This window comes from Miniopterus schreibersii (genome assembly GCF_964146895.1).
Source record: "Miniopterus schreibersii genome assembly, chromosome: 12".
Classification (NCBI taxonomy): Eukaryota; Metazoa; Chordata; class Mammalia; order Chiroptera; family Miniopteridae; genus Miniopterus; species Miniopterus schreibersii.
The window spans coordinates 17,769,472-17,796,985 of NC_138112.1; the positions used below are offsets into that span (position 1 = coordinate 17,769,472).

The 27,514-nt window shown below is 36.7% G+C and overlaps 1 protein-coding gene across 1 annotated transcript in view; it reads right to left on the reverse strand.

Annotated features, from left to right (window-relative positions):
- The window catches only part of CNTN5 (contactin 5), a 968,886-nt gene that overhangs the window by 325,085 nt on the left and 616,287 nt on the right, over positions 1–27,514 (reverse strand). Inside the window, exon 7 of the mRNA XM_081155637.1 lies at positions 4,153–4,248. Coding sequence (XP_081011763.1) covers positions 4,153–4,248 — 96 coding nt within the window. The remainder of the gene's footprint in view (positions 1–4,152; positions 4,249–27,514) is intronic.

The following is a 27,514-nucleotide window of genomic DNA, read 5'->3' on the forward strand; positions in this document are numbered from 1 at the left end:
GGTTGGGGCCGGGGATGGAGCCTGCAACCGAGGTACGCGTGCCCTTGACTGGAATCGAACCCAAGACCATTCAGTCCACTGGCTGAAGCTCTCACCACTGAACCAAACCGGCTTGGGCTCCCCAAGACATTTTTAAAGTTCTCCTTTTAATTGATTAAGCAAGGCACCAAAGTTAAATCCCTATTTCTCAATATGATTGTGGTTCCAACTAGTAAATCTAATCCCCCAGGTTTCAGTTTGCCGCTTGGCAAAATATGAAACGCCACATTTTATTCTGCCGTGCTGATAATGTGAATCACATCTCATTCATCTATTCTACAATCCACAGCATCATTATGAGAAAAAGGTAGGTGGTAAGAAAAGGTTTCTTACTATATAGCTCATCTATTTTTACTGTTCCTGTTCATTATTTCTCTCAAAGTTTCTGATAGTTATGTGTAGGGTAAAAACCTCAAACTGCTGATAGCTGGTTTGTGAGGTGTGAGAAAAAATGGAAGGGGAAGAATAACTCCAAAGCCTGATGAATTATAAGGAACGAATTTGCCATTAATTGAGGTGGACAAGGCTGCAGGTAGAGCAGGTTTGGGGAAGACAGAACCAATGGTTCGGTTTGAGACGTGGTTAACCCTGAGGTGTCTATGAGCCATCCAAGGGGAAGTGTTGCGCAGGCAGCTGGAGACAGAAGCCAGGGTCCTGGCTGGAGGCATATGACTGGGAGATGTTGGTAATTAAAGCCTAATTGCCCAGGTGAAACCTAAGGGAGTGAGGGCATATTAGGGAAAGAAGTTCAAAGACTGATGCCTGGGGGACATTAAGGGTTTGAGGAGATGAGGCAAACTCAGCAACAGGGTTCAAGAAATAAGGTAGGAAGAAAACAAGAGGGACAAACTGAGGACCGAGAAGAATCCAAACGTCCATCAACCGATGAACCGAATGGTATGTACCCATCCAGTAGAATTCCATCCAGCAAGATAAAGTAACAAGCGACTGACATATGCCACAATTCAGGTGAACCTTAGAAACAGTAAGCTGGGTAAAAGACGCCACACACGCTCACACACACACATGTGCTCACTCACACACACACACACAGGCTGCACATTATATGGTTCCATTATCATGAAATTAAGAAAAGGGAAAAGTATGGAGCCAGAAAGCAGGTGAGTAATGATGCCCTTGTGACATGGTGGGGGTGCTCTAAGACTAGAGAGTGGCACAACTGCATACATTTGCTGAAACTCACTGAACCGTACCCACAAGATGGGTTAATGGGGGGGGGCGTATAAATTTTACCTCAATCTGTTGAAAAGAGAGAGAGACAGGGAACAGGGATCAGAGAGATACAAGAAAGAGACAGAAAGAATTAGAGGAGTGGAACTGGATAGCCTATGTAGAGACTAAGCTTTTGACGAGTTGGATATGAAGAAGAGCAGAAAACCATGAGGTAATAGCTGAAAGAAGACAGGAGTCAAGAGAGCTTAGCTTTGTTTTGTTTTTAGATGGAGGAAGGGACAGTAAGGTTGCCTGTTGTTGAGAATGATCCAGAAGGGAGTCAACAATCTCTGGTAAAGATGCAGAAGGGAGAATTACTGAAGGGATTTCTTTAAGTAGGCAAAAACAGAGAGAGAGAGAGGAGAGAGAGAGAGGGAGGGAGAGAGGGAGGGAGAGAGAGAGACTGTAGCACACAGGCTTCGGGATTGCCCTTGGGCACGAGGTAATGCCTCTACACTGAAAAAGGGAAGTCAGCATCTGTCAGCACAGAAGCTAATGAGTGTGTGATTTGGCGATGAAGGCTGTGGGCGTGATCTTCTAATTGCTTTCCTTTCACAATAAAACGGTATCAGCTGCCAGTGTAGATGGGAGAAGAATCATGAAGGAATAAAGGGAATGAGCCGGGAGCCTGTTAATGACTGCAGCAGGGAAGTGTAGAGCCTGACGGCTCGAAGTTAAAAACAGGGTTTGCAACGAGGAATAAAGGAGAACACACAATGGGGAGAAAGGAGAATGTATCTGTTCCGGACTCACAGCCTAGACACAATTTGGGAGAGCAAACAGCCATTCCTCTAAAAGGCTGCAGGGGAAGCCATAGCCTCAGGGGACACGCAAGTTTCCACTGGAGCCAGAATCTTAAAGGAATGCTCAACAAAGCTAAGGATTGATAGGGTTTGGCTGAGCAGGGATAACTTCTCATCTGCTAAGTGTTAGACACTGGCCTGGATGCTGATCTACTCCTGTTATTTTGGGTCCTGCCCGTCTCCCCTGAAATTTTGTTGTGGTAACCCTGATGTGTGAGTAGGTAATGAGACCTAACACTCCGGAATGAGTACTTAGCAGAATACAGGCGGTCCTGCAATCTTAAACTACATCATCGGTCTAATATTTCTTATGACATATCTACAAGAGCAATCATCTGGTTTTCCTCTTACAGTCTCAATCTGAGATCACATTTTCATTTAACCGATTATTAATACGCATTCCTATCTCACGCTTAGCATGTATGCAATTCATTATACTATTTCTTTCCCACTGCACATCTTTCCTGTGTAGTTTTCTTTGCAAATTGGATAATTTGTCTATGTGTAACCTTGCAGTTTTGTTTCTTTTATTATCCTCTGTCACTTCACTTAAAAAAAAAAGTTCCAACAGCCTTGCAATATAAATTATATCTCTGAGAATCTTGCTCTTCTCCCAGAGGAGTCACCTCGTGTTGTTTGCTCCTCTAAGTCGGCTGGTGAATACTTTCACCCTCCATAGAGCTTGTTGGTTTCTCCTCTCTGCAGCTTCCTCCTTTTTATCTCTAACAATTATTCATCTACTACTGCTTTTCAAACAAAATCTGTCTAATAACCCATTAGACATAACATATATTAATGCCATAGGACTTTTCTAAACTGATTTTTTTTGGGTCTTATCTATAAGAAAAAATTTAAAACACACACTACCTTGAAAGAATCCACTTTTTGAGTCACATGAAGGTAAGGCTAGATATGTTTACTGAGAAGTCCCCAAACTGAACACAGGATTGAAGTGACGGAAATGACATAGAAGAATTAAGTGAGTACAACTCAGAAATTGTTACTAATATTAATTTTGAAACCCAAAATTATTTTAAATATTTTCCTTTTGAAATGTAGTGTGCTTTTCTTTCAATTAAAAAAAGTTAGAAGGAAGGTCAGATAAAGGTGAGACACTACGAAAATTGAATGAGGTCCTGTTGTAATATGTGATAAGAATTATCTATGGTAGGACAAGATCGGACCCTTGTAGTATACTAATAATACAACCTAGAAACTAGTGTAGCATTCACACTAAACAAAAAAGAAAACATTATGGGTCCAGATGTCAGGGTCCAGATGCCAGGACCCTGAAACCCTGAATTCTGCTTCCAATTGTTAACTCTAAGGTCTTCATTACTTCTCAGATAGAAATAAACACTGATATTCTCTCTCTCTCTCTAACTGAGGCTGGCCACTCTTAAATTGTATTATAGGAAATCTATACTGAGGCACAAAGGTACTCATTTTAAGTTATAGGGCTCAAACAAAATGAGTAGAATTAGCTATGAGTTGGCAAAAGGGAATATAATTAACCTGAGCACAATTCACTATTATGTTACTCCAAACTCCATAAAGTACTTACCTATTCATGACTTTTGTAAGAGCTCCAATAGCCAAAAAATAAGTATACTATAGTTTTTTTTGAAACTCATAAAAATATGTCTTAGCAGTTTTTGTTTGACTGTGATAAACACCATAAACAATCCAGTTACTGGCTTATCTTCTGAAACAAGATGCACATTGGTATTCAGTTAACTCAACTCTGAAACTCCGAGTAATTTTGAAAGGTTTCTACTCTCTCAGCTTATCACTTCCCTTGTGCTCCAGGCAATAAACTCCTCACTGGTGGCAGGCAGAGACACAACCACAACAGTCAAAAGTTAGAATGGTAAAAAAACAACCTTTTCAGAGAAGCTCAGTCTCTTGTCTAGTGATATTCAGAGTATATGATCTTTAATTACACACCCGGTACTCTGATACATTTCAAGAAAACCATGCACATTTCACCTAGAAGGTTCCCCAGTAATAGACCGTCTGAGAGAAGGAGCACATAGTAAAGGAGAGCAGCAGCGATATAGAATGGATCCTACTGTACCTGGTGAATGAGGCGGAGGAGAGCACATCAGAACAACCCCCTGGCCTTCCCTCACAGAGACTGCACTTCTTGTCCGGCCACTAAAATTTCCCAGATCTGTCAACATAACACAGCATTTAGATGCAAGGCAAAAAGGAATTTAAAGAATAACTACTTTTGAAACTTGTACTTACTTTTCTTTCATATCCAGACAAGGTTTCTTCTTGTTTGTTAAGTAGTGATCAGAGGGTCTTAAAAATAAGTCTATATGTACCATCCAATTTTAAATACCGTGCTTTCAGATTATATGCACACTCTTTACCTATAGTGCATACGAATTGCCAGTGCAGGAAGAAATTAAGCAATACATTTATAACACATTAAATAGTTCTTTTATTTCTTTATAATATTTCCTACATATTGATTTTTCAACTACTCTACTACCAATAAAGCCCATTCATGCATAGTGAGAAGAGAAATAGAAGTGGTTAGGGATACCTGCTGTCCAACCACCTGCCTCATTATATGTCATGCTAGGAATGGCATGTAAAACCAAGCATGCATTTGTCAAATTAGAGAGACTTGTGTGCTCTAGCAAAATATAATGAGGCTATAAAATGTTCTTTTTCTATAAATGTGAGTGAATAAGTCATGTTACTTTCATTTAATAGAAGCCTGGAATGGCCTGTACTCATCTATTTTGATTACTCTGGGAGTATTACAGCTATCAAACACTTATAGGTCTGAAGGATTATAGCATTGATTGGGGTTCAATTGTCTTCCCTTAAATTATGTTACATTTCCACAATTTCAAATACTTTCCTAAAAATAAAGTGAGCTAACAAAGAATTCTGTGTATTACTTGTGTTTCTCATATTGTTCATTAATACATTCATAACTCAGTGTGTATGCCCCGTTCCCATTTCTTGGGCTAAGTGGATCAAAGACATGATTTTTAGAATAGTTTCTCAGTAATTTTACAAATAAACATTGTCCCCGAATTCTGTCTGTAAAAACATGTCCCCGTGGTGAGAAATGCTTGTTGATAATGTTCTGCCTTTCCTTCCACTATTCATCAGTTGCAAAAGAAACTTCTTGAAACGTTTCATATTTCATGCTAAAATAGTATGTTTTAGAGCAATACATTGCAGACCCTCAAAATTAATGTTGTTAATCTGATGAATAATGAAAATAAGCAGTGGAGAAAATATATTGAATGGCTATGAAGGAGATAAATCACTAACTTCAATATCCCAAGAAGAATCTTAACCTTACTTTTTGTGAGAGATGGTTAACAATTTACTTACATGCTGAATTTATAAGAAAATCTTCTTAAATACATTCAAAATCACAAAGGACTAATAAATAGTAAAGGCATAATGCCATAGCGGTATTCATTATTAAAGAAAGTGTTTAGGACTTTACACATAATTCTGTGTTTCATTATAAATAGTTATGAGTTTCTCCAAGTGGCAAGGGAACATTGTCCTAGTTCTACTTTTTTGTTTTTCTATTTGAAAACGTACACACCAGCTTCTAGGAAAAATCAAGTTCATTCATTTTCAAATGTCTGTGACTCATGGCTTTAAATTCATATGCATTGATCCTTAGAGACAGAAGCTGTCTTCTTTTTAAAAAAATGATCTCAATATGAAAACAAAGCATGGCATGGTTTCTAATTTGACTTCCTTTGACTCTACTAAAAACAATTCAGGAACCATACAGTAAGGCAGTGGTTGCAGCAGGGCTGTAATATCTCTTTAGAGAATATATAGTTTTACTTTCTTCTTTTTATCTTCATTTAATTTATAAACTCTGGAAAGCTATTTGGATATCAATTTATTTTAACTCAATTTCTTAAATGGTTTCTGAAAAGTATATGTGTAGCTTTCAATACATTTACTATTACAAGTTTATATTATGTTTATTACGACATCTCAAATTAACTTATTATAGTTAAAAAAATATTTTAATAGAAAACAGTACTAAATGCTTATTTCTGAGAAATTCAAGTATAAGAATGAACTAGGAAATAGACACAAAAAAGAGAAGAAAATTATAATTATTATGACCTGAATTGTGTTTGAGAGCACAATGACCCAAAAAATAACACTCAGCTGTAACTGCTTTATTTTGTACCACCTGTTAACACAGGTACAATTCAACATTTCCTCATGGAATTGTCTGTGTCATTATTTCCTAGGTACTATAGTACCAGTTGTACAAAGAGGTAAGTTGATTTTTTTCAACTGTGAATAAGTCATTTTTATATTTCATAAAGACATATAGAAGAACACTAAAAAGAGGTCTGCATTTTTATGGAGAGTGTATTTTTCTAATTTACATGCTTCTGCCTAGAAAAAAAAGTGAAATGTTTTTGTAATGTGACAGTGGTCCTATGTCACACAAGATTCTGCTTGATCTGAGGCAGAGCGATTTGTGAAGAGTTCTTGGTTGAAGTGGGAATGGCAACTAGAGAGAAGAGCCTGAGTGAAAACACAGCTGGTTGTTTTTATCTCATCGTGACCAGAAAGCAGTTAGTGTCTTGGGCAGTCCTCATCAGTACTTTGAGTGCGTAGCGCATTATTTAATAGGTTACACATTCTGATATATCAAGGAGAGAAATGAAACAAAATAAAGAACAGGAACCGTAACGGATGGGGCTCTGATTATTTTACAATCACTTACACCCGGTAAAAAACCACCTTGCTCATATATCCTACTTTTGACCTTTGAGGGGAAAAAAGAGTAAGAATAAACATCTTAAACAAGGACTTCAAAGTTCAGGTTTAAATTATGAACTGAAATAAACCTCTTTCTGGACTTATAATAAAGCACTATGGCAAATAGATAAGCCATAGGCTGGAAGAGAAAGTTTGTCATCATGAACCACAGGGCCCCAGACTGCGTCTTTTCTCATGCAGATTTTATTTTATTTTATTTTATTTTATTTTATTTTATTTTATTTTATTTTATTTTATTTTATTTTATTTTATTTATTTTATTTATTTATTTTTTAAATATATCTTTATTGATTTCAGAGAGAGGAAAGGAGAGGGAGAGAGAGAGATAGAAACATCAATGATGACAGAGTCACTGATCAAGCCCGCAACCGGGAATGTGCCCTGACTGGGAACAGAACCCCGATCGCCTGGATCCCAGGTCGACGCTCAACCGCTGAGCCACGCCCGGCCGGGCTCATGCAGATTTTAATCGTGGAGTTTTAACTAGAACTGCAGCTTCCAAAATTCTGACATCTATTCATCCCAGATAAACCATGTGAAGAAAAGAGGTGTGCAGTAAACGATGTAATTGAGAGCTTCACATAACAGAATGTAGATTTAGGATGTGTGCTTTGAATCATGTTGACAAGATGTAAGATAAATTTCTTCAGTTCATTTAACAAAATTTTATCAGTGCAAACTTCACATCAAACACTAAGATAGGTAGTGGTGATACAGAAAAGCTGTTGAAAAAGATACAGATATATGAACTAATCACCTACGTGGGCCAACTGTCTTTAGACCCAGCTCGGAGGACTCTGTGTCACCAAATAGATGCATGAACCCAAATCGGCACAGCTTCAATCTGTCACAGCCATACTTATGAGTTACCAGTACAAACCATGCACATTTCCCATGTAGCACTTCTTGCTATTCCCCTAAATGTAAGCTACAAACACATGCATATCAACACACCCACACACACACACACACACACACACTCTCTCTTTCTCACACACACATACACAAACACATACTTCTGCCTTCCCTCCTTCCTGCCTTTCGGACTCCCTTCTTTCCTTCCCTCCATTCCACAAAGGAGTTGAGGCAGCTTAAAACATATATAATACAAAAGATAAAACAGGTAGTTGACAAATCCCAGATGAAGGCAAAATGTGAGTAGTAAGAATCCTGTAGGGTAAGAGAAGCACTTAAGAATACCCACTATTCCTGGGTATTAAGATCTAAGAGGAATTTCTCCTGCAAGGCTTCATAAAGATCACGGTGGGTGGTATAGTGGGATGAGCCACTTTGCAAACCGATTAGGAAGGTTTTTCACCCACTGAAATAGTTTCAACAGTTATTGTGTCTCTCTCTCTCTCTCACACACACACACACACACACACACAAATAAAATATTTCAAAGACCATTCCCTAGAAAGGTGAAATAGTTTAAAGTGTTGAAGAGAGAGGTTGAAGGGAACTGGCAAGAAGAACAGTTCGTATGGGGTTCTGTACACTGATTTTATGATCTTGTGTACATTAAATACAATAGATTAGCAGGTTATCAGGGAGAAGACAGAGAAAAGAGGTCAAGGCAAGAAGGTAGATCTTATACAGTTGGGAAGGATGTGCTGAGATTCACTTGTCTCCCAGACACTAATTCCCTGGTCCTCGATCTGTTCTAAATCAGTGGGATGCTGGAGTGTTTGGAAGGAGGAAGGGCGCGAGTGCTCTCTGTAACCGGGCCGGGCTGCGCATTCCTCCTGGAGGTGGTGCTGGTGGCTTTCGGTTGCCAGCGCTCGGCCTTCCCAGGCAGTTCTCCAAGGTTAAAAGTGCTGGGAGTGCCGAGAGAATCCACTATGAGTTCTAAACTTTGTAAAGCTGAGCCTGAATTTTTGCAAGAAGTAAAAACAATTGAAGGCGAAACACTATTTGAGTTTCATTAATGCTAGTCTCAGTGTCACATTCATATGTAAGACTGTGAGACTGAGGCACTAAGAGGGGAGCTCTTTCTGAAGGGCCTCACCTTTCGCTTCTACCATCAAACAGCGGACAGGGTTTCTAGTACTGACTCGGTGTTTGCAGCTTGGCTCGCAAAGTGACTGCGTATTGAAGCCTTTCCTCGCTTTTGACACTGTTATTATCATCGGGATTATTCAGATCATTGTCAGATTTTTGTGTCCCGTGTAGATATGCTGTCATAAGAATTGATCAGACCTAACTCAGAAACTATCTTTGACATTCTAAAATGTTTAAAATAAAGGGAAATACAAGGAAATAGATGAGTAATAATCACAGTGGCTACTAAGAGACTCTATGCTAGGCATTAAATATTAATTTCTCTGTTTTAAAGATTACTAAACATATATGGAAAGCAAATAAAAACTTGGCTGTTGTCACACAGTTAATAACTAGTGAGGTGGCAAATCAAACTCAATGTGGCTGTTTAAAGCAGGTATGAGGAGACATACCAACATTTGGGAGATAGACCAAGCTGGTTTTAGGAATTTAGAAATAATCTTCACAAGGATCTCTTATTAAAAATCATTTCTGACAGATGAAAGACGTAGAGATGAGAAAGCTAATGAAGAATGGAAAAAAATAATTCTTACCTTTATTTTAAGAGACTTAAATTAGCACTTTCAATACATAGCCATTTTTTTCTCACACAAAGCCTTCCATAAAACACTCTACAAAAGTAAGATTCTTAAAGTAAAAATTTGATTGTTGAATGGTACCTTGACTGAAAGCCATAGAAACATGAGGCATTGTGGTGTTTTATGAGCAAGGGTGAGCTCACGAGCCTATGATCAATTTGTAAGCAGGCAATAAGCAGGGCGTACTATGCCCACTTATTGATGAGGACACTGGCATTCACCAAGGTTAAGTAGCAAGAATAAAAGCTCACAGGGGTGAGGGGGGGAGATTAACCAAAGAACTTGTATGCATATATGCATAACCTATGGACACAGACAATAGAGTGGTGAAGGCCTGGGGAAGGGGTGGGAGTGGGATGGAGGGGGTCAAGGGGGAAGAAAAGGGAACATCTGTAATATTTTCACCAATAAAGGTAGATTTAAGAAAAAGCTTACAGCCAGTGCCTTGGACTGGTGGCTCAGATGGTTGGAGCTTCATCCAGTGCACCAAGAGGTTTCGGGTTCAATTCCTGATCAGGTCACATACCTAAGTTGCCGGTTATATCCTTGGTTGAGGCAATTTATCAATGTTTCTCTCTCTCTCTCTCTCTCTCTCTCCCCCTTCCTCTCTCTAAAAATCAATCAAAACATATCCTTGGGTGAGCATGACAAACAAACAAACCAACAAAAAACGTACAGCCAGTAGCAATGTGAGCCTTCAAGATGATGAATTGTTTTGGAACTAGCATATTTTTAATCTAGAGTTATCCTGATACATTTACAATGCTTCAATCAATGTGGTTATTTCTTTAAACACTTTCCTATCACATCACATGAAGCATCACTACAATTCTGTGAAATATTTGTTATGTCATCTATGAAGGAGATATCACATCACTTTTTAAAAATGTTAATTAGTTAATAAAATTAGTCTTTCAAGGACATCAGTTGAGTTAATTAGAGGTCTGTTAAAAAGTACTTTCCAGCTATCACATGAAGATAAGAATTGGATTAAGATACAGCTGAAAAATGGTGAGGTCAGTCTATAAGAGATAATAACAAGTTATAATGAAATTTTCTTCATTCCTACTTTTCCCTTGGTTGTTTATAACAGATCAGATTAATAATCTCTTGCTATGGCTTGCCATTTTCACTTTACATATTTTTAAACACGAATCATCTGGCCAAAGGGTTTTTAATTAAGAGGAAATCAAAGCATGCCAGTGTATGTTTGCCTTGAAAGAGACAATTTTAACTACATTATAAGTAAAAGAGTAAATTGTAATTGCTCTTGTAAAAAGATAAATTATACAAAGAGTGTGACAAAATGTTTTTGATCTTAGGTCTTTTATTTGGTATCTTGATGTATATTACAAAATGCTACTACTACTGTGAAGAATATATGTGGTGAAATAATCTCAAATGTGAAAGTTGTATATAAATTTGTTCAACTAATGTGACAATAGCCTATGAACCCTGGCAGGGGTTCTAGACATTTGACTTAACTTTCTACACTTTGGGTAAGCAATTTCATTAAAAAATTTTATTTGCTTGCTTCTAAGTTTAATTTTTTTTCCAAACTGAGATCAATCTTAATTCATTAAAAGTCTCAGGAAATTGTAAGGCTGAGCATTGGAAAGAAAAATATAACACAAATAATAGAGCACTTATAAAGATTTTGAATATTATGTTTCCATAAAATTGGGGGAAGGGTGTTTTTTAGTAAAACCAACAAACTATTTAGTACATAAATTCCTAAAACTCATAGATCTTATTTTTGTCTCTCAAGCTTTTGGGCCTATCTGTCCTGTTTAGCTATTTTACTTTTTATAATCTCTCATTAGATAATTACTGCCTTGCCTACAGCCATGATTTCTTACCCATTTCTCCATCCATTTTATTCCCCTGGCACCACTTCAAGCTTGTTAAATTGAACTAGCTAGCTGTTTTGCTCTGGGAAAAGGAATCAGGATGGAGAAAAACACCGACAATGATGACAAGTTTTGCTCTAAATTCATGACCATGAACCTCAGGCAGGCCCCCTTTGTACAAAAATCTATGACTCCTGGCAGAGTTTCTATACATTTGATTTAATTTTTATGGAGTCCATTCTCTCTCAATCCTTTAGACAGTACTTTTACATCTACTCTCATTCAAAACAAACTCCTGCTTCTTCCCCCACTTCTTCCCTCCCAATTCCTGGAGAAATGTAAGTAATCTAAAAAGCGCTTATATATACTCCACCTACGGGGATACTGCAATGTATGCCTACAACCCCTTCAATGAAGGACTTGTCCCAACTGTTGGGACTTCCACTGACAGTTTCAGCTCTCAGCCCTTTTCGAGACTGCCTTTGATGCAGAGAATCAGGTCATCTAAGGTTATATCTTTTCCTTGGTTAGTGCACAGCCGAAAATTGCTCAGTGAGTGAGCAATTGGACCACCTTGGTCCAATGTCAGACAAAGCATTCTAGATTTAGAGGTCCTTCTTGATGTCAGCAGGGGGCTATTGCTGGGCCTGCATCACAGTTCAAATAATCTCCTTCCCAAGTCTGCACCTTCCTCCTCCCTTCCAGTGGGTGGGTTCCAAGGGCATTTCTTAATAACCATCATCTACACTAAACTCCATCTCATGTAGTCTGTTTCCCAGAGAGGTGAACCTTTAACACTACAATAATATCTATCAACTTATCTGTATCTGTATTGCCCCAGATCCTCTTATCATAAACAAATTGTCTGTGACAAATCAAAGACCCACCTCTCCCTCCCGTATCATCAATAGTTTTCAAACAGTTCCCCTGGTGTGGCTCAGTGGCTGAGCACTGAGTGTCGGCCCATGAACCAGGGGGTCATGGTTTGATTCCTGTCTGGGGCACATTTCCACTTGCTAACCTACCATTACCAAAATATTTCCCATCAGAGTAAAGGATCATTCCATTCTTCCAGTTATTAAGACCAAATGCAAATATTATCTGTGATTCATTATGTCTCTCACAACCCACATACAATTCATGAGCAAATCCTATCGATAGTATATCATAATATATCCAGAATCCAACAACATGTAACCTCTACACCTCTCATCTAGGCATCTTGCACATCCTGATTGCTGTGATATCAGCCTACTGGTCTCCCTGCTTCTTCCTTTCACCTTTTTCAGTCCATTCTTAGCACAGCAGCTGGATGAAGTTAGATAATATACCCTAAATGGCTTCAATCTTAATCAGAGCAAAAATAAAACTACTAACAATGGCCTGCAGGCCTCCGACCATCTATATTTTGTTGCCTCTTTGATGTCATCTCCCACTATGTTCATTTTCCCTCCCTTCTTTCTAGCACACTAGCTTCTTTGCTTTTTATCAAACATACCAAGTGTTGTTCTGTCTCAAGGCCTTTGTACTTGCTACTACCTCCAAATAGAACACGTCCTCCCACCAGATATAACCATGGCTGTCACCTTTACCTCCTTGGAGCCTTCATTTCAATGTCATCTTCATGGAAAGTTTTACCAGATGGTGCAACCTAATCACCTTTTACATACGCCTTATTCCCCTTCCCTAATTAACTTTTCCCTTTAGAACTTATCTTCCAACTATATATTTGTCTTGTCTATTGTGTCCCCCACACATAGAATTTAAAGTTTATGAGAGCAGGGATTTTGTTTGCTATGTTCATGGTAAATTTCCCAGACCCTTGCCCCAGCTGTTCTCTTTGCCTGGAATACTCTCCCTCCTGAGTGTTGCATGGGTCTCTAACACTATTGGAATGTTACCTTTGCAGAGAGGACTTCCAATTTCTATTCTCTTTATTCTGATTCCTTTTCTATCATAATGTTTATTAAAACCTGAGTCATTATATAATGGATTTTTAAATATACCATCTGCTTTGCCCAATCCATTAGAAGGTAATCTTCTAGAAAACAAATACTTTCTTTTGTTACTGATTAAAATAATGCCCAGAGTGCTATTCTTTAGGTATCTAATAAATAATTAACAAATAAGTAATTGAATCAATAAAACAATCACATGTTTATTTTTGGCATATATTTGTACTTAAAGAATTTTAGTTTTGAAACATTAAAATGTTGAGATGATATTTTCCAAATATCTGCCATTATATCTTTTCAAAATTATAATGCTATGAGATCCAAAGTTCCTAGTATATATAAAGTCTTTCAAATATTGTCATTTTAATGTAGTGTATCTTTGTTGAGCAGGAGATAAAAATAAAGGAAGTTAGTCCAAGGTTACACTCTTTGGGAAATGATAGGCCACTGGATATCACGATACCCCTCCTTAGTCATAAAATGTACTGGTGACTAGAATGCAGTAACATCTCCAAGCCACCAGATGGATCTATGAAGTTTGAAGTTGACAGGAATGTTTGCTCTTCTACTTTGTGTGAACTCAGATGTCTCTGACTGATTTTTAAAATCTAATTTATTTCTATTAATATCTGGAATTTCTTGGACACTGATGATTTATATATCTGCTGTATATCTTTCCACTCCTCCAAGGAAATTTTTAGCTCTATGAGCTCCTACTTAGAACAGTTCTTCAGGACAAGGTCTTCTTTTCCATATATCTAATGAAAATCTGTAATTAACTGGTGATTAGGTTTTTAAAAACAATTTCTTTGACTTTGAGTATAAAATTATATTTTTGAATCTGAGCACTATATATTTTAGCAAAGCAGTAAGTTTCCCTCTCCCAAATCCAACTGGGTCTCAATTTGCATGAGAATATCTGTGTTGGTCTCTTGATGTTTACTTTTGTTTTACTAGTACTTTCTATAATTAATTAATATGTATGTCTGAGTGGCTTGCTCTGCAGAATTTGTTTTCAACTGCTGTGTGTATTGCAGAGCACCTCCAACAGTCCTGGCCCCCTGCTCAAATGCTTTAAAATGTAAATTGTTTGCTTTCTTGATTCCCTGAGCTCATTTGCTGTTGCACAATTAAATCAAGTTCCACCGATTTGCATTATTTTTCTTTTATAAGCTATAACCTCAACAGTTCTATCTGAATAATTTACACCCTGTTTAATTAAAAAAAAAAAAAATCGTAGAGAGCTGATATATTTTGTAACTCAGCAGACTGGTGATCAATTTTCAACCTATCTTAGATCTCCACTAAAAACCTCAGGCCTTGCCTGAGAGTAAATCTCTCCCCTCTGCCCTCGTAGCAGTCTTCTTCTCTTCTAGCTTCAGTTACCTCAGGAAGTTTTAATTTGTGATCTTCATTTAGGCTGAATGAATGAATATGTAAAGTGGTCTTTGGATAATACTTACATTTTAGGGGAGACTCAAGTTTATTGTGTACAACAACTCACATATGTATTATACAGCATGTCAGTGGTGAAAAAATACAAATAGCAAGTTATTTCAGGTCAGAAGCCAGCTCACTGGCAGGATGGTGCCCATGCTTAGTCAGTCCAGTGCTTGGTATTCAACGATTACTGGCTGAATAAATGAATGAGTAAGTGATGCATATTTAAAAAGTCACTTGATGCATATTTTAAAATGATGCATTTATAAACTGACCTCTGTATATCTCAAGCACTGCTCTCTTCCCAAGTGATTTATCTCCAAGAAAGCAGTGAAGGACCTTTTTAAAGGCAGAATACACATTTAAATCATTTATGGCATACACATTACTTTTGTGTGGAAATTCCCATCAATTACATGAAGAAATGCTTTGGAGAATGAAATTGGTTTCCACGTCAGTTCAATATACTATCTTGTGATTTTTGTTTCCATTTTGCAGTTGCTATAGCTCTTTTGTATTAAAGCACAAGAAAACAGTTCCCAGATTGTATAGGGCTGGTGTGTGTACTTGTTCATGGTACAGTTGTCTGTAAATCAGCCATGGCATATGCATTGCTCTCATTGCTGAAGGGTATCCCACAGAATCTAGTCCAGCATTAGGCAGGCATTTTCTCCAAAGGGTCAGGTGGTAACTATTTGAGGCTTTGCAGGTCAAAAAGCAAAATTGAAAAGCATATAAAATTCATATAATTTTATGTTCAAAGCATTATCTTTTGAATTTTTCAACTATTTAGAAATGCAAAAATAAATCCTTAGCTTGTGAACTGTATAATAGGTAATGTTATACTCCTAGAGAGTCAATGATTTTCTATATAGCCTGTTAAGTGATCTTAGAGGAGTAGGATACTTGCAGAGTAGAAAAGCTAGAATTAGAAAGACATGCGTTTGCATTCTGTTTCTTCCACTTATTACCCATGTAACCTTAGACAAGCTTCTTCCCTGATTGTAGCCCTCACTCTTACTCCCTCTGCCTGTAGTGGGGCTATTTCTCACTAACTCATCCCTCAACACTCACACATGTGCACCCAAGTAAGCAAGCACACACACACTAGCATATGTATACTGAATTTTTATTTTTTATGTGTTAGCTTAAATAGCACTTCTCCGGTCATGGTTCTATACAAAACCTCTCCCCTAATATTATATGCTTGCACGCTGAATAGTTCTTGCCTTTTCTTTATCTTAACTGTAAATATCTTTGTGCAATTATTTATTAAATACTTAGCTCCCTTCAATAAGCTTCACAAGGACTAGTACCAAATCTGTATTATTTAATGCCATCTCCCCAGCATCTAAAAGAACGCCTAGCACTAATGAGAACCCAGTGAATGAATGCCCTTTGTTTGCACTTTGTCTAACATTCTATAAACATCCCTGCTAAATTTTTTTTGTTGGAATATAGTATGTCTATTCTTTTATATATAATCTATATACTTTTTGGGTAACTGAAGATATAAACTTCATATATAGAGAAAAAATTAGTAACCTGATATTCTTTGGGTTCTTAGGTTACTCTCTCTTCTTATCTTTTATTTTCTCCCTTAATTTTTGTTTTTTGTTCTTCCTTTCAGTCTGGTCTTTAATTCTGTCAGTTTTCTTATCATCATTTTTTCTCTCCTTTCCTAAATGGCATGTTTTGGCATTCTATTGTGATTGCTGAACCATTTTATTTAAAAAATGTTCATTGGTTTTTTTATTTCTTTCCTCTTCAGATTACCCAGACTTGTTTTATCTTTCCTTTGATATTTCTTTTCCTGTAAGACCCATATTGTTAAAGTTTTCTATTTGCTATTATTTTTAAAAAGATTATTTCCGCCCTTGATATTTACCGGTAGATAAGGTCCATTAATTTTTCATTTCACTTACTATGCAGATCACATCTCCTTTTTAGTTATCGACTATAATAGGGCAGGTTGATGTTGACAAGACTTATTCTAATTCCCAGTTCTAGTGTACAGTCATCTAGGGTAGCTATGTGGAACTAAGATGAGATTGTCTCTTATCTTGGCTGCCTGTTTTGAAACTGAACTGATGGGGAACAGCAAAAATGACAATTCTTAATATTTAATATTATAAAGGTTCTTAATATTTTAATGTCCTGCCTTAACCACTTTACTCTTTAGGATTGTGTTATTCAGATGCAATGTGCCTCCCTTAGTCCTGATTTCTACCCTACAGATTTGTAGAAGTTGCTGTCTAAAAATTATTGGAATATCCAGAGGTATGTAGAGAAAAATATGCTGATGATTTTGGACAAAGGCCCCAGTATAGCAACGTTATGCAATGGGAAAGGGACAGCAGGTTTTACTCATGTTTTTAATAAGCAGTACTACACACTTCAGGAGGTAAAATTTAGGTTTTCCCAAATCCATTACCATGTTGCTTGTATTTCATATAAATTTCTCCACATTAGATTGTTAGATTATCATGGCATTAGAATTATAGCAAGCATTTATGCTTTTCTGCATAATCACTGGTATTTTATTAGTAAGATGAGAAATCATTTTCAAGGAATAGCTAGCAAACCGTCATCTTCAACATTTGTGTCTGTTCATAAATGTTCAATTTCTAACAGTTATTGATCCAACTGCTGTAAATTCATGCTTTTTCTTGCTGCCAGTACCTGTCATAATGCACTGGGAATTCTTTTCTTTTTACAGTTTTAGTTACATTTTTGCAGGTGGTAAATACACAAGAAAACGTGTGATGAAAACAGGCTATAAAATTTGAAACTCCCTAGTTGATTCTTTAGGTTATGAATAGCCAAGGCTATTCATATCACATGCATGAATCTGAAACCTTACAGGCTTTCACATTTGAATGGAGATTCAGTATTGAAATTAAACTCTGATACTTGGATGATTGATATTACTGCATTTGAAACTTGTTTCTTTGAAAGTGAGGATAAGAAAGATCACCTTCCTTGTAAATACTGAAAGTTCACTGATGAATGGAGCATGTGTTTGAAATGTGAACTATGTCCACTTAAGGACCAAATCTGGACTTCAGGTAAGCCTACATAGCACCTAATAGGTGGTGGGTGGAAATGCTAGGTACAGCGGTCACTATAGCAACAGTAAAAGGAAGAGGTAATTTTGTTTTCATCTCTCTTAATAACAGAATGCCACTGGCTGGCATTAAAGATACCAGTAGTTCCCTTCTGGACAAATAGAAGCTGGCAAGGTGATGGTAACAGCTGCACAAACACCAGAACACAAAGAGAAGCGTTATCTCTTTTTATCCCCAGCTCCGAATGTTTAGAATTTGGAAAGCCAGACATATGCTTTTTCATTATTTAATGTAATGTCTGCCTTCTCCATGTAAATTATAAAATCCTTATATGCTCAATGAGAAGGAATGGGAAGAAAGGTGCAATTTTATTATCAGAACATACACTGGCATATTGTAATTTCAGTGGAGACATATCATCGGATTAAAAGTAATTATGAACCAGAAATAATCTGTGTGTTTGTGCCCGTTTAACCGTGTCCTTACTGAAATACCCTGCCAACAACACTGGAGCACTAGTTTGTAAGAATCTCCTAATTCTCATCTGTCATTGTGTTCAGTGAGATCTCTGTGTCTACAATCCGGTCTGTTACACAGTGGGTGTTCAATAAATGTTGATTACAGGGATGTTTTAGTGTGATGTTATCAATAAGCGGAGAAAATATTGTTGCTAAATTTCTTAAGTTAAGGTTCAGTAAGAGAGAGAGCAAATTTCAGCATCTTTCTTGATGTAATCCAAATTGTCCTGCTTTAATTTGCATTCTCTGATGTTTTAGGTTGTGATAGTATAGCAATCTTACAGTAATGCCAAATAGGAGTGGCTGCTATTTTTCATCAGGGTGTCTTGGTGTGGAAATAGGGAGAAGTGTGGTTCCTTGGCATTCCTTGCTCATGATGGAGATGCCATCGTGAAAAAGAAATGAGACTTAAAGGTCTTCTGATGTCCAAGAGTTTGCCTATTAAAATGAAATTCCCTACAGAGGTGGTGAATTTTCATCTTCAAATGACTTCAAATGATGAACCCAATTTTTGACACCTCCTGTAACATTTGCTAAGACTGACAGCTGAAAAGACTGTTCTCCCTTTGAATACTGCATTGAATGCCCATACCATTCGTGTAGCACTGGCACTGCTTTTTACTTTTTATTTATTTATTTATTTATTTCATTTTTCATATTTCTAATCTATCTTTATTGTTGAAAGTATTACAAATGTCCTTCTTTTTCCCCCATTGACGCTTCCTCCCCCTATCTACCTCCCTGCCCCAGGCCTCCACCACACTATTGTCTGTGTCCATGGGTTATGCATATATGCATATAAGTTCTTTGGTTAATCTTTTCCCACCCATCCCTGTCTTTCTTCTGAGATTCATCAGTTTCATGCTTCTATATCTCTGGATCTATTTTACTCATTGGTTTAGTTTGTTCTTTAGATTCCACATATGAGTGAGATCATGTGCTACTTCTTTCTCTGACTGGCTGATTTCATTTAGCATAATACTCTCCAGATCCCTCCATGCTGTCTCAGAGGGTAAGAGATCCTTCTTTTTGATAGCTGCATAGTATTCCATGGTATAAATATAAGAAGCTCATACAACATAACAAAAGAGACACAAACAATCCAATTAAAAAATGGGCAAAGGACTTAGACACTTCTCCGAAGTGGACATACAGATGGCCAAGAGACATGAAAAAATGCTCAGTCACTAATCAACACAGAGATGCAAATTAAAACAACAATGAAGTGTCACCTCACACCTGTCAGAATGGCTCCATCAGCAAATCAACAAACAGCAAGGGCTGGCGAGGGTGTGGAGAAAAGGGCACTCTGGTACACTGCTGGTGGGAATGCAGACTGGTGCAGCCACTATGGAAAGCAGTGTGGAGTTTCCTCAAAAAATTAAAAATGGAACTGCTTTATGACCCAGAGATCCCACTTCTGGGAATATACCCTAAGAATCCTGAAACACCAGTCACAAAGAACTTATGCACCCCTATGTTCATAGCAGCGCAATTCACTATAGCTAAGATCTGGAAGCAGCCCAAATGCCCATCAGTAGATAAGTGGATGAAGAAGCTGTGGTATTGCTTTTTAAAACAAGCTATTTATTTTAGAACAATTTGAGATATATAGAATAGTTGAGAAACTATTAAAGAAAGTTCCCACATATCCCATACCCAGTTTCCTCTATTATTAATATCTTTCATAGGTATGGTACACTTGTCAAGTTAATGAGCCAAAATTCATATATCACTGTTAACTGAAGTCCACAATTTGTCAGATTTCCTTGGTTTTTACCTAGTGTACCTTTTCTGTTTCAGATTCCATTTAGGACACTGCATTACACTGTTGTCATATCTTCTAATGCTCCGGTTGGCTGTAAAAGTTTCTCAGACTTTCCTTATTTTCAATGACCTTGACAATTTTGAGGAGCATTATTCAGGTATTTTTAGAATATCCTTTAATTGAAATTTTTCTCATAATTAGACTGGGATTATAGATTTTCAGGAGAAAGACCACAGAGGTAAAGTGCCACTTTAATCACAGGATATCAAGTATACCTATTATCACTACTACTTTTTTTTTAACCCTCACCCATTGCTTTTTTTCAGAGAGTGGAATGAGGGAGAGAGAGAGCGAGAGAAACATCGATGTGAGAGAGACACACCGATTGGCCTCCGGCACTCGCCCTGACCCAGGCCAGGGATCAAGCCTGCAACCAAGGTACGTGGCCTTGGTCAGAACTGACCCCAGGACCCTTTGGTCCAGGGGCCAGCGCTCTAACCACTGAGTAAAACCAGCTGGGGCCATCACTCTTACTTTTAACTGCTGATGCTGGCTTTGATTTCTGCTAAGGTAGTGTTTGTTAGGCCTCTCTGTGAAGTTACTTCTTTCCCTCCCTTTCCATTCTGTCCTCTTTGGGAGGAAGTCACTATGTGCAGCCCACACCTAATCACTGGGGAGCCGTGCTCCACTTTTGTGAAGTTCTAGCATTATCATAAAATACCTGAAATTCTGCATAGAAGATTTGCTCAGCCTCTCCCATTTATTAATGTATGCAATGCATTAGATATATATGTATATGTATTTATATATATACATATATTTCAGTATGAATTTATAGATATTTATTTTATACTTTGGGTTATAATCTTTTACTACTTTATTTTGTTGCTAAAATTCCCAGTTTTTCAATTGGCTCCTGTATCCTTTTGAGATATCCCATCACAGTGGGATTTATTTTGTTTTTAAGTGCTTTCTTACCTTCTTGCACTTATATTACCCTTTTATTCATGTACTCACTTTTCACATCAAATAAAGAGGTGGGCAAAAATAGGTTTATAGTTGTATGTGAAACCCAGTTTATTTTTGTATTATTATTGATTAATTTGTATTTTTCCATACTAACAGCTGTAGACCTACCTTTGCCCACTGCTGTATTGTACATTGAGGGAAAAGCAGATACTATATTTTTCTACTTCTCTGCACATAGTAGGTGAGCAATAACTATTTGTTCAATGATGAGGTTCCAAGCTAAGTGAAATGTTAAGTTTATAAGAAAGCACATGAAAATTTTTTAATTGTGGTCTTTAATTGTAGTCATTGTCTTTGACAATTGAAAAGATTTATAAAGGTAAAGATCAATAAATTAGTATATAGAATGTGGTTTGAAAAATTATTTTTTAAATGAGATATTATTTTTTCTTGGAAAATACCAATCTCAGTATTACGTTGGAAGCATAAAATGTCTAGTGAAATTTGCCAACATATCAATATTTTGAGCTTGATGGAAAACCTGTTTTCAAGTCGAGAGTTCAAAATGTTATGAGCTAATATTTTACTGCTTACTGTATGTCTTCTAATAATTATTAAGTATATACACATAAGTTTGGAAGGAGAAAGAATCAGAATGACAGGAGTCCATGATGACATCAAGTGGACTTTCTATTTTTAGAAAATATAATGTTGGCGGGTTATATTAATGCCCACGTTTATATTCAGATGGCATTTCAAACAATATCCACTTATTCTCTCATGTTGTTACAAAAGAATGGATATTGGATGTTTGCATGACAAAACATTTTATCTGCCCACTTTCTATTTTTGTAAAATTGTATAGAAATCAGTTAATGATGCTGACTAAAGATGATGGTGATGACAAGAATAGTGGTTATGATAGCTAAATATATTGAATGCTGGTTATTGCCAATGACAGTGTTAACTTTGTTAATCTCGCAACATCCCCAAATGTAATCGATCCCTTTCCCTCTTTAAGTTAATGACATAATTGAAATGTAGAGACATTAAATAACTTGTCTTGGGTCACATCGCTAACGTAAGATGGAGGCAGAATTCAAACGCGGGTCCATCTGACCCCGGAGCACATACGCTCAGCTACACCATAATTCCTCACCTCTGTGCAGCTTGGTTTTTGAGAGTACAAGAGAATTATAATGACTTTTAAATATTTCTTTCCTTTCTCTCTCTCTTCTCTCCTCACAGGTTTTCTTTCTGGGGATGTCGCCCATTGCTGACAGCTCACAACTGAGAATGAATCAAACCTTAACAAATGTGATTCAGCCTCAGGCTCTTTGATCTCAGAAATGAAAAGCAGCTTATTTGAGGGCTCCTTCATGATGCCTCCGATGTTGCTGGATGGTGCCCTGCACCTGTGCCATGGGCTGGCTGGTTAGGCAGCCTGCTGTTGTCAGTTGACTGTTGATCTTTTTTAACATCTGAGTCTCTGGGCTTTTTTGAGGCACCTAAGTTAACATATTGCTACAGAAACATCAAAATTTCATTCTTGTCAAGTAGTGCTAATTGAAAAGAAAAATGTAAACATTGCAGCTGTGCATTTCTCCCCCTGAGCCGTTCAGGAAAACAGAAGAGGAAGCATCTATTTCTTATCATACGACAGATGGATCCATGAAATGATGATAATAACATTTAACATCTACTGAGCATAAATACGTGCCAGGCACTGTGCTTGCTGCTTTATGTGCACTATCTCCTTCAGTCCTAAGAGTAGCCCATTGAGGCTGGAGCTTTTGTGGACCTCATTTTAGAGAGGAAAAAGCAGACTTAGGAAAATAAATGACATTTCCTAGCATGCTCAGCTAGTAAGTTACAGACCTGGGATTCCAATAACATTTATGTGACGCTCGTCCATGCATTTAATCATTATTTAACATGTTCACACTGTCAGAATAACAGTTTTAAAGGATTTATAAATCTCAGTTCACATTTTGAGAATTTCCATCTCTACTCATCTTCGTAAGTGATTCTCTCTCTGGTCCCATTAGCAGAGACCACAGCATTGGTCAGAACCACGGCTGCCCTGATGGAAACAGATGAGAGGATGCGGGGAGCCATGTCCCATTCATATGAAAGCAAAAAAAATAAAATGCTGATGTTTTTATCACACATTAATTCATAATGTTGGTATAATCAAAATAATATAAATAATTATCAGTTATAAAAACGTAAATGAACACTCATGAACTAACCACTACATTTGAGAAACAGAACTTTAGTACTATAATTGTTTTTTAAAATTTCTTTTCCTTTCTATCCCTCTGTATCCTTCTTTCCTCAGACATAATAAATATTTTTAATTTTGTGCTTATCGTTTCTTCCTTAAAGTTATTTTGCTCACATATTCTTATCATAAGATATATTCTTTAATTTTGTATTTTATAGAAATGATATGAAGTCAGCTGCAACTTGCTGTCACTCAACAGTTTATAAGGTTCATTCACACTGTTGTGTATATTTGAGTTTATTAATTTTCACTGGTGCAAAATATTCCTTTTTTCTGAATATAGCGTACTTTTCATATTGATGGACGTTTTTATTTTACTATTTTTGCTAATACAACCAGTGCTGCTATGGACATTGTTTTACATTTTCCTGAGATACAAGATTCAGACATTCTTTGCCATATTATCTTGAAGGGTGAAATTCTGGGTTTTAGGGTTTTTAAATGTACAAATTTACAATATAGCGCTAAATCACTTTCCCAAATGATGTTACCAATGATTGTATAAAAGTTCTCAATAACACACACTTCTGCAATACTTGATATCGTGAGATTTCTAAATTTTTGACAAGTTATTTGGCATAAAATAATATACAATATGGATTTAATTTTATTATCTCTAATTATTGGGTTTGAACATCTTTACATATTTTTAACCATATGTATTTCCTCTTAGGTGAATATGTATAAATGTTTATTTACTATTTTATCTATTTAATAAAATATGTATGTACTTATATATTAATTTGTAAAAGTATTGCAAATATTCTGATTACTAATCATTTATAAGTTATAGATGGTCAAATGCATTTTCTCAGGTTTTTGGCTTGGATTTATATTTATTTCATGTTGAACTTTGAAAAACAGAAGTTTTTAATTTTGATGCAATTAAATATACCAATATTTTTAAGTGAAAGATTTTAGTTCAAAGTGTCATAAAGATGTTTATCTAGATATTCTATATATTTTCTAAAAGTTTTACGATTTGACTTTTACATTTAATTCTTAAATATCTCAGGGATTAGTTTTGTAGATGAAAATGTTAATTTTTTAATGTATATACTAATTTTTCTAGTTATTCTTTGCAAGTTTCATGGAACTGACTTACAATCATAATGGCCTGATAGTTGCATTATAAAGGCATTTTAAATTAATAATTATTTTTTAATGTTCATAATTCTATTTAAGCCTTCATTTCTCTCTGGAAAAAGTTTTACCTTTCTAAATCTTAACAAAATTTGCAATTTTGTTAATAAATTCGTTCATCATATCTTCTCTTAATCGTCTATTAGACTTTATTTAAAGACTTTATGTGATTAGAGCAGTTTTAGGTTTGAGAGGGAGTTCAAGAGATTTCCCATGTACTCCTGCTCCCGAACATAAATAGCTCCGCCCTCCCTCATTAACAACTTTATTTGCCAGAATACCAGGATAGCAATTTTTTTTTTCCAACTAAGAATGAATGCACATTGACACGTCATAATCACCCAAAGTCATAGTTTACATTAGGGCTCACTCTTGAAGTTCTTTTTTTCATCAATCTTATAGGGGCTTATATATTTTATTAATTCAAAATTTATATGTTGCCATTACTATTTTATACAATAATGTACATTTAGCTAATAATCAGTTTACCAACATCTTGTTTACCATTTCTTCCCACATCTTATATCTTCCTTTCAAGATTTTTGTCCCCCTAAAACATATTCTTTTGTTTCCACTGTTTTTTATCTTCACACGAGGATATTTTTTCCATTGCTTTTCAGAGAGAGTGGAAGGGAGAAAGAGAAAGAGAGAGTGAAACATCCATGTGAGAGAGACACATCTATTGGCCCTTGGCCAGAATCGAACCCGAGACCCTTCAGTCTGCGGGCCGATGCTCTAACCACCGAGCAAAACAGGCCAGGGGCTAAAATATATTCTTAATCCTTCCTTTGTTGTAAAACTACTGGTGGTAAGCTCTTTCAGTTTTTGTTTAGTTGCAAAGTTGTTGTTTTTTAGCTCCTGTTCTTGACAGATAATTTTTCAGAGCACACACTTCTGGCTTGACAGCTGTTTTCTGTTTAGCACTTCGAGTATTTTACCCTCTGGTTTCTGGTTTCTGTTGTCGCTGTTGAAGAGTTTACTTGTCATTCTTCTGTAAGTGCTTTGTCTTTTCTCTCTGCTCTTGAGTAAGATCTTCGTGATACATGTTGCAGAGTTTCGTGACAGCGTGACTAGGTGAGCATTTCTATCTTATCCATGCTGCTCACTATCGATCGCAGCTTTGGTGGGCGGGTATTTGCAAAATCATAATTTTCATAAGTGTGGAAAATTCTCAGCTACTGTATTTTCAAATACTTGTTCTTTCCTTATTATTTCTATTCTCTTCTGCTTCAGTACTGGCTGTTCCACACTTTAATCAATTCATTTAATATATTTCATTTAAAAGTTATAGTTGGTTCTTTTTCAAATCTCTGGTCATTTTGGATAGTGTCTTGTCTCCTGTTTATTTTTTATTATATTATCATTTTCTTTAAACATTTAACACATAGTTATTTTATATTCTGTATCTGAAAATGGTATTAAGTTATAGAAGTAGAAACCGGACATTCTTCCCATTTGACCTTTGTTACTTTATGATTGGTGATGTGTGATTGTTAATTCACCTACATAGTTCATGTTAACTTCAGGGAATCTGGGCGCCTATATTCAGGATATTTTCCTCCAGAGAGAGTATGTTTACTTCTGTTTGGATCCAGGAGGTGTTCTTATCTTGGGGCCATTTCAGCCCCCTTCCAAGTTGTTTTAACACAAAGGCTTAAATGAGCAGAGTAACCTGAATAGTAGATCTTACCCAATACCAACCTTTATCAGTGATTCAAAAGATACAAGCAATATCTTGCAGAGAATTAGCATTTTTTTAATAGAAAAACCTGAGAGCATTAGTTTCCTATAAGTATTATGCTTCTTTTGTGCAATAAGAGACTTCGTTTCTGATTAACAGTGAGTCTGAAAAGTGTGTGGAAACACTGTTTTTTAAAAAAGCTGATTTGACTCATAGAGAAGAGACTGACAGCTGGGGGGAGGGGGGTTTGAGGCCTTGGGGTGTAGGGATGGAGGGATTGAGCCAAAAAAAAAAAAACAAAAGAGAGAGAAAAAACTCATGGACATGGACAACAATGTGGTGATTGCAGGGGGCGGGCGGCAAGAGTGGGTGGGGGAACGTGGTGAAGGGCATGGGGGAAATAAAGGTTGATGGACAGACTTGATTTGGAGTGATGAACACACAATACAGTGTACAGATAATGCCTTGTAGAACTGTGCACCTGAAACCTGTATACTTTTGTTAACCAGTGTCACCCCAATAAATTCAATAAAAAGGAAAAAATAAATAAAATAAGCTGATTCATTTTGAGGGTTCCCAGTTTTATATTCAATTACACAGATAAAAACAGTGACTGTTCTTATTACCCAAACAGGCATATTTTAGAAGTTCATAAATTTCAGGTTCATTTTTAAATAAGTAATCTAGAAAGACCAGGTGTATCCTAACCAATTAGACACTTTGTTCTTGTTCTGTCTTGACAGGGATGCTCCTTAATCTTTCCGCTAGTAAACACCAGGAGCAGGTCATGAGGAGGCTGGGTTTAAGACAATTGCTCCCTTAAGGGTCTTCTTGTACAGGAATGAGTGAGTTACAGCTTGCTCTTTCTCAAAGTTGCTTCCAGACTTATTTCAGTCCTGTTTCTGGGCCAAAGTTGAGGTCTTGAAGGTATTGCTGATTGTAGCCTTCACCCTCAAGCCAAATCTCCTTAATTGGGTGCTTATTACTCATAGCTCTTGTTTGTAGCAAAGTCTTTCTTCCTTCCTTATTTTGCAGAGGGATGAGTGGCTTAGGAGGAGTGTCTTAGAGAATTATCACCCTCATGCAAGCCCAGCATTAATTATATTTTATGAGGAGTACAGTGTCTTTTATTGGGAGAGCTTCTCAGAAATGTCTAGAGCACTTACTGATGAAAGCTTATCTAGAATATAAACTATGACAATTCAAGGGTGTGATCTTTGTATAAAATCACTCTGCAGTTACAATTACCTTCAGCGAGGGACGCTACTAGCATTTGGTCTAAGGCCTTCACACTCCCTCAGTCACCTTCGCTAAGATAAGC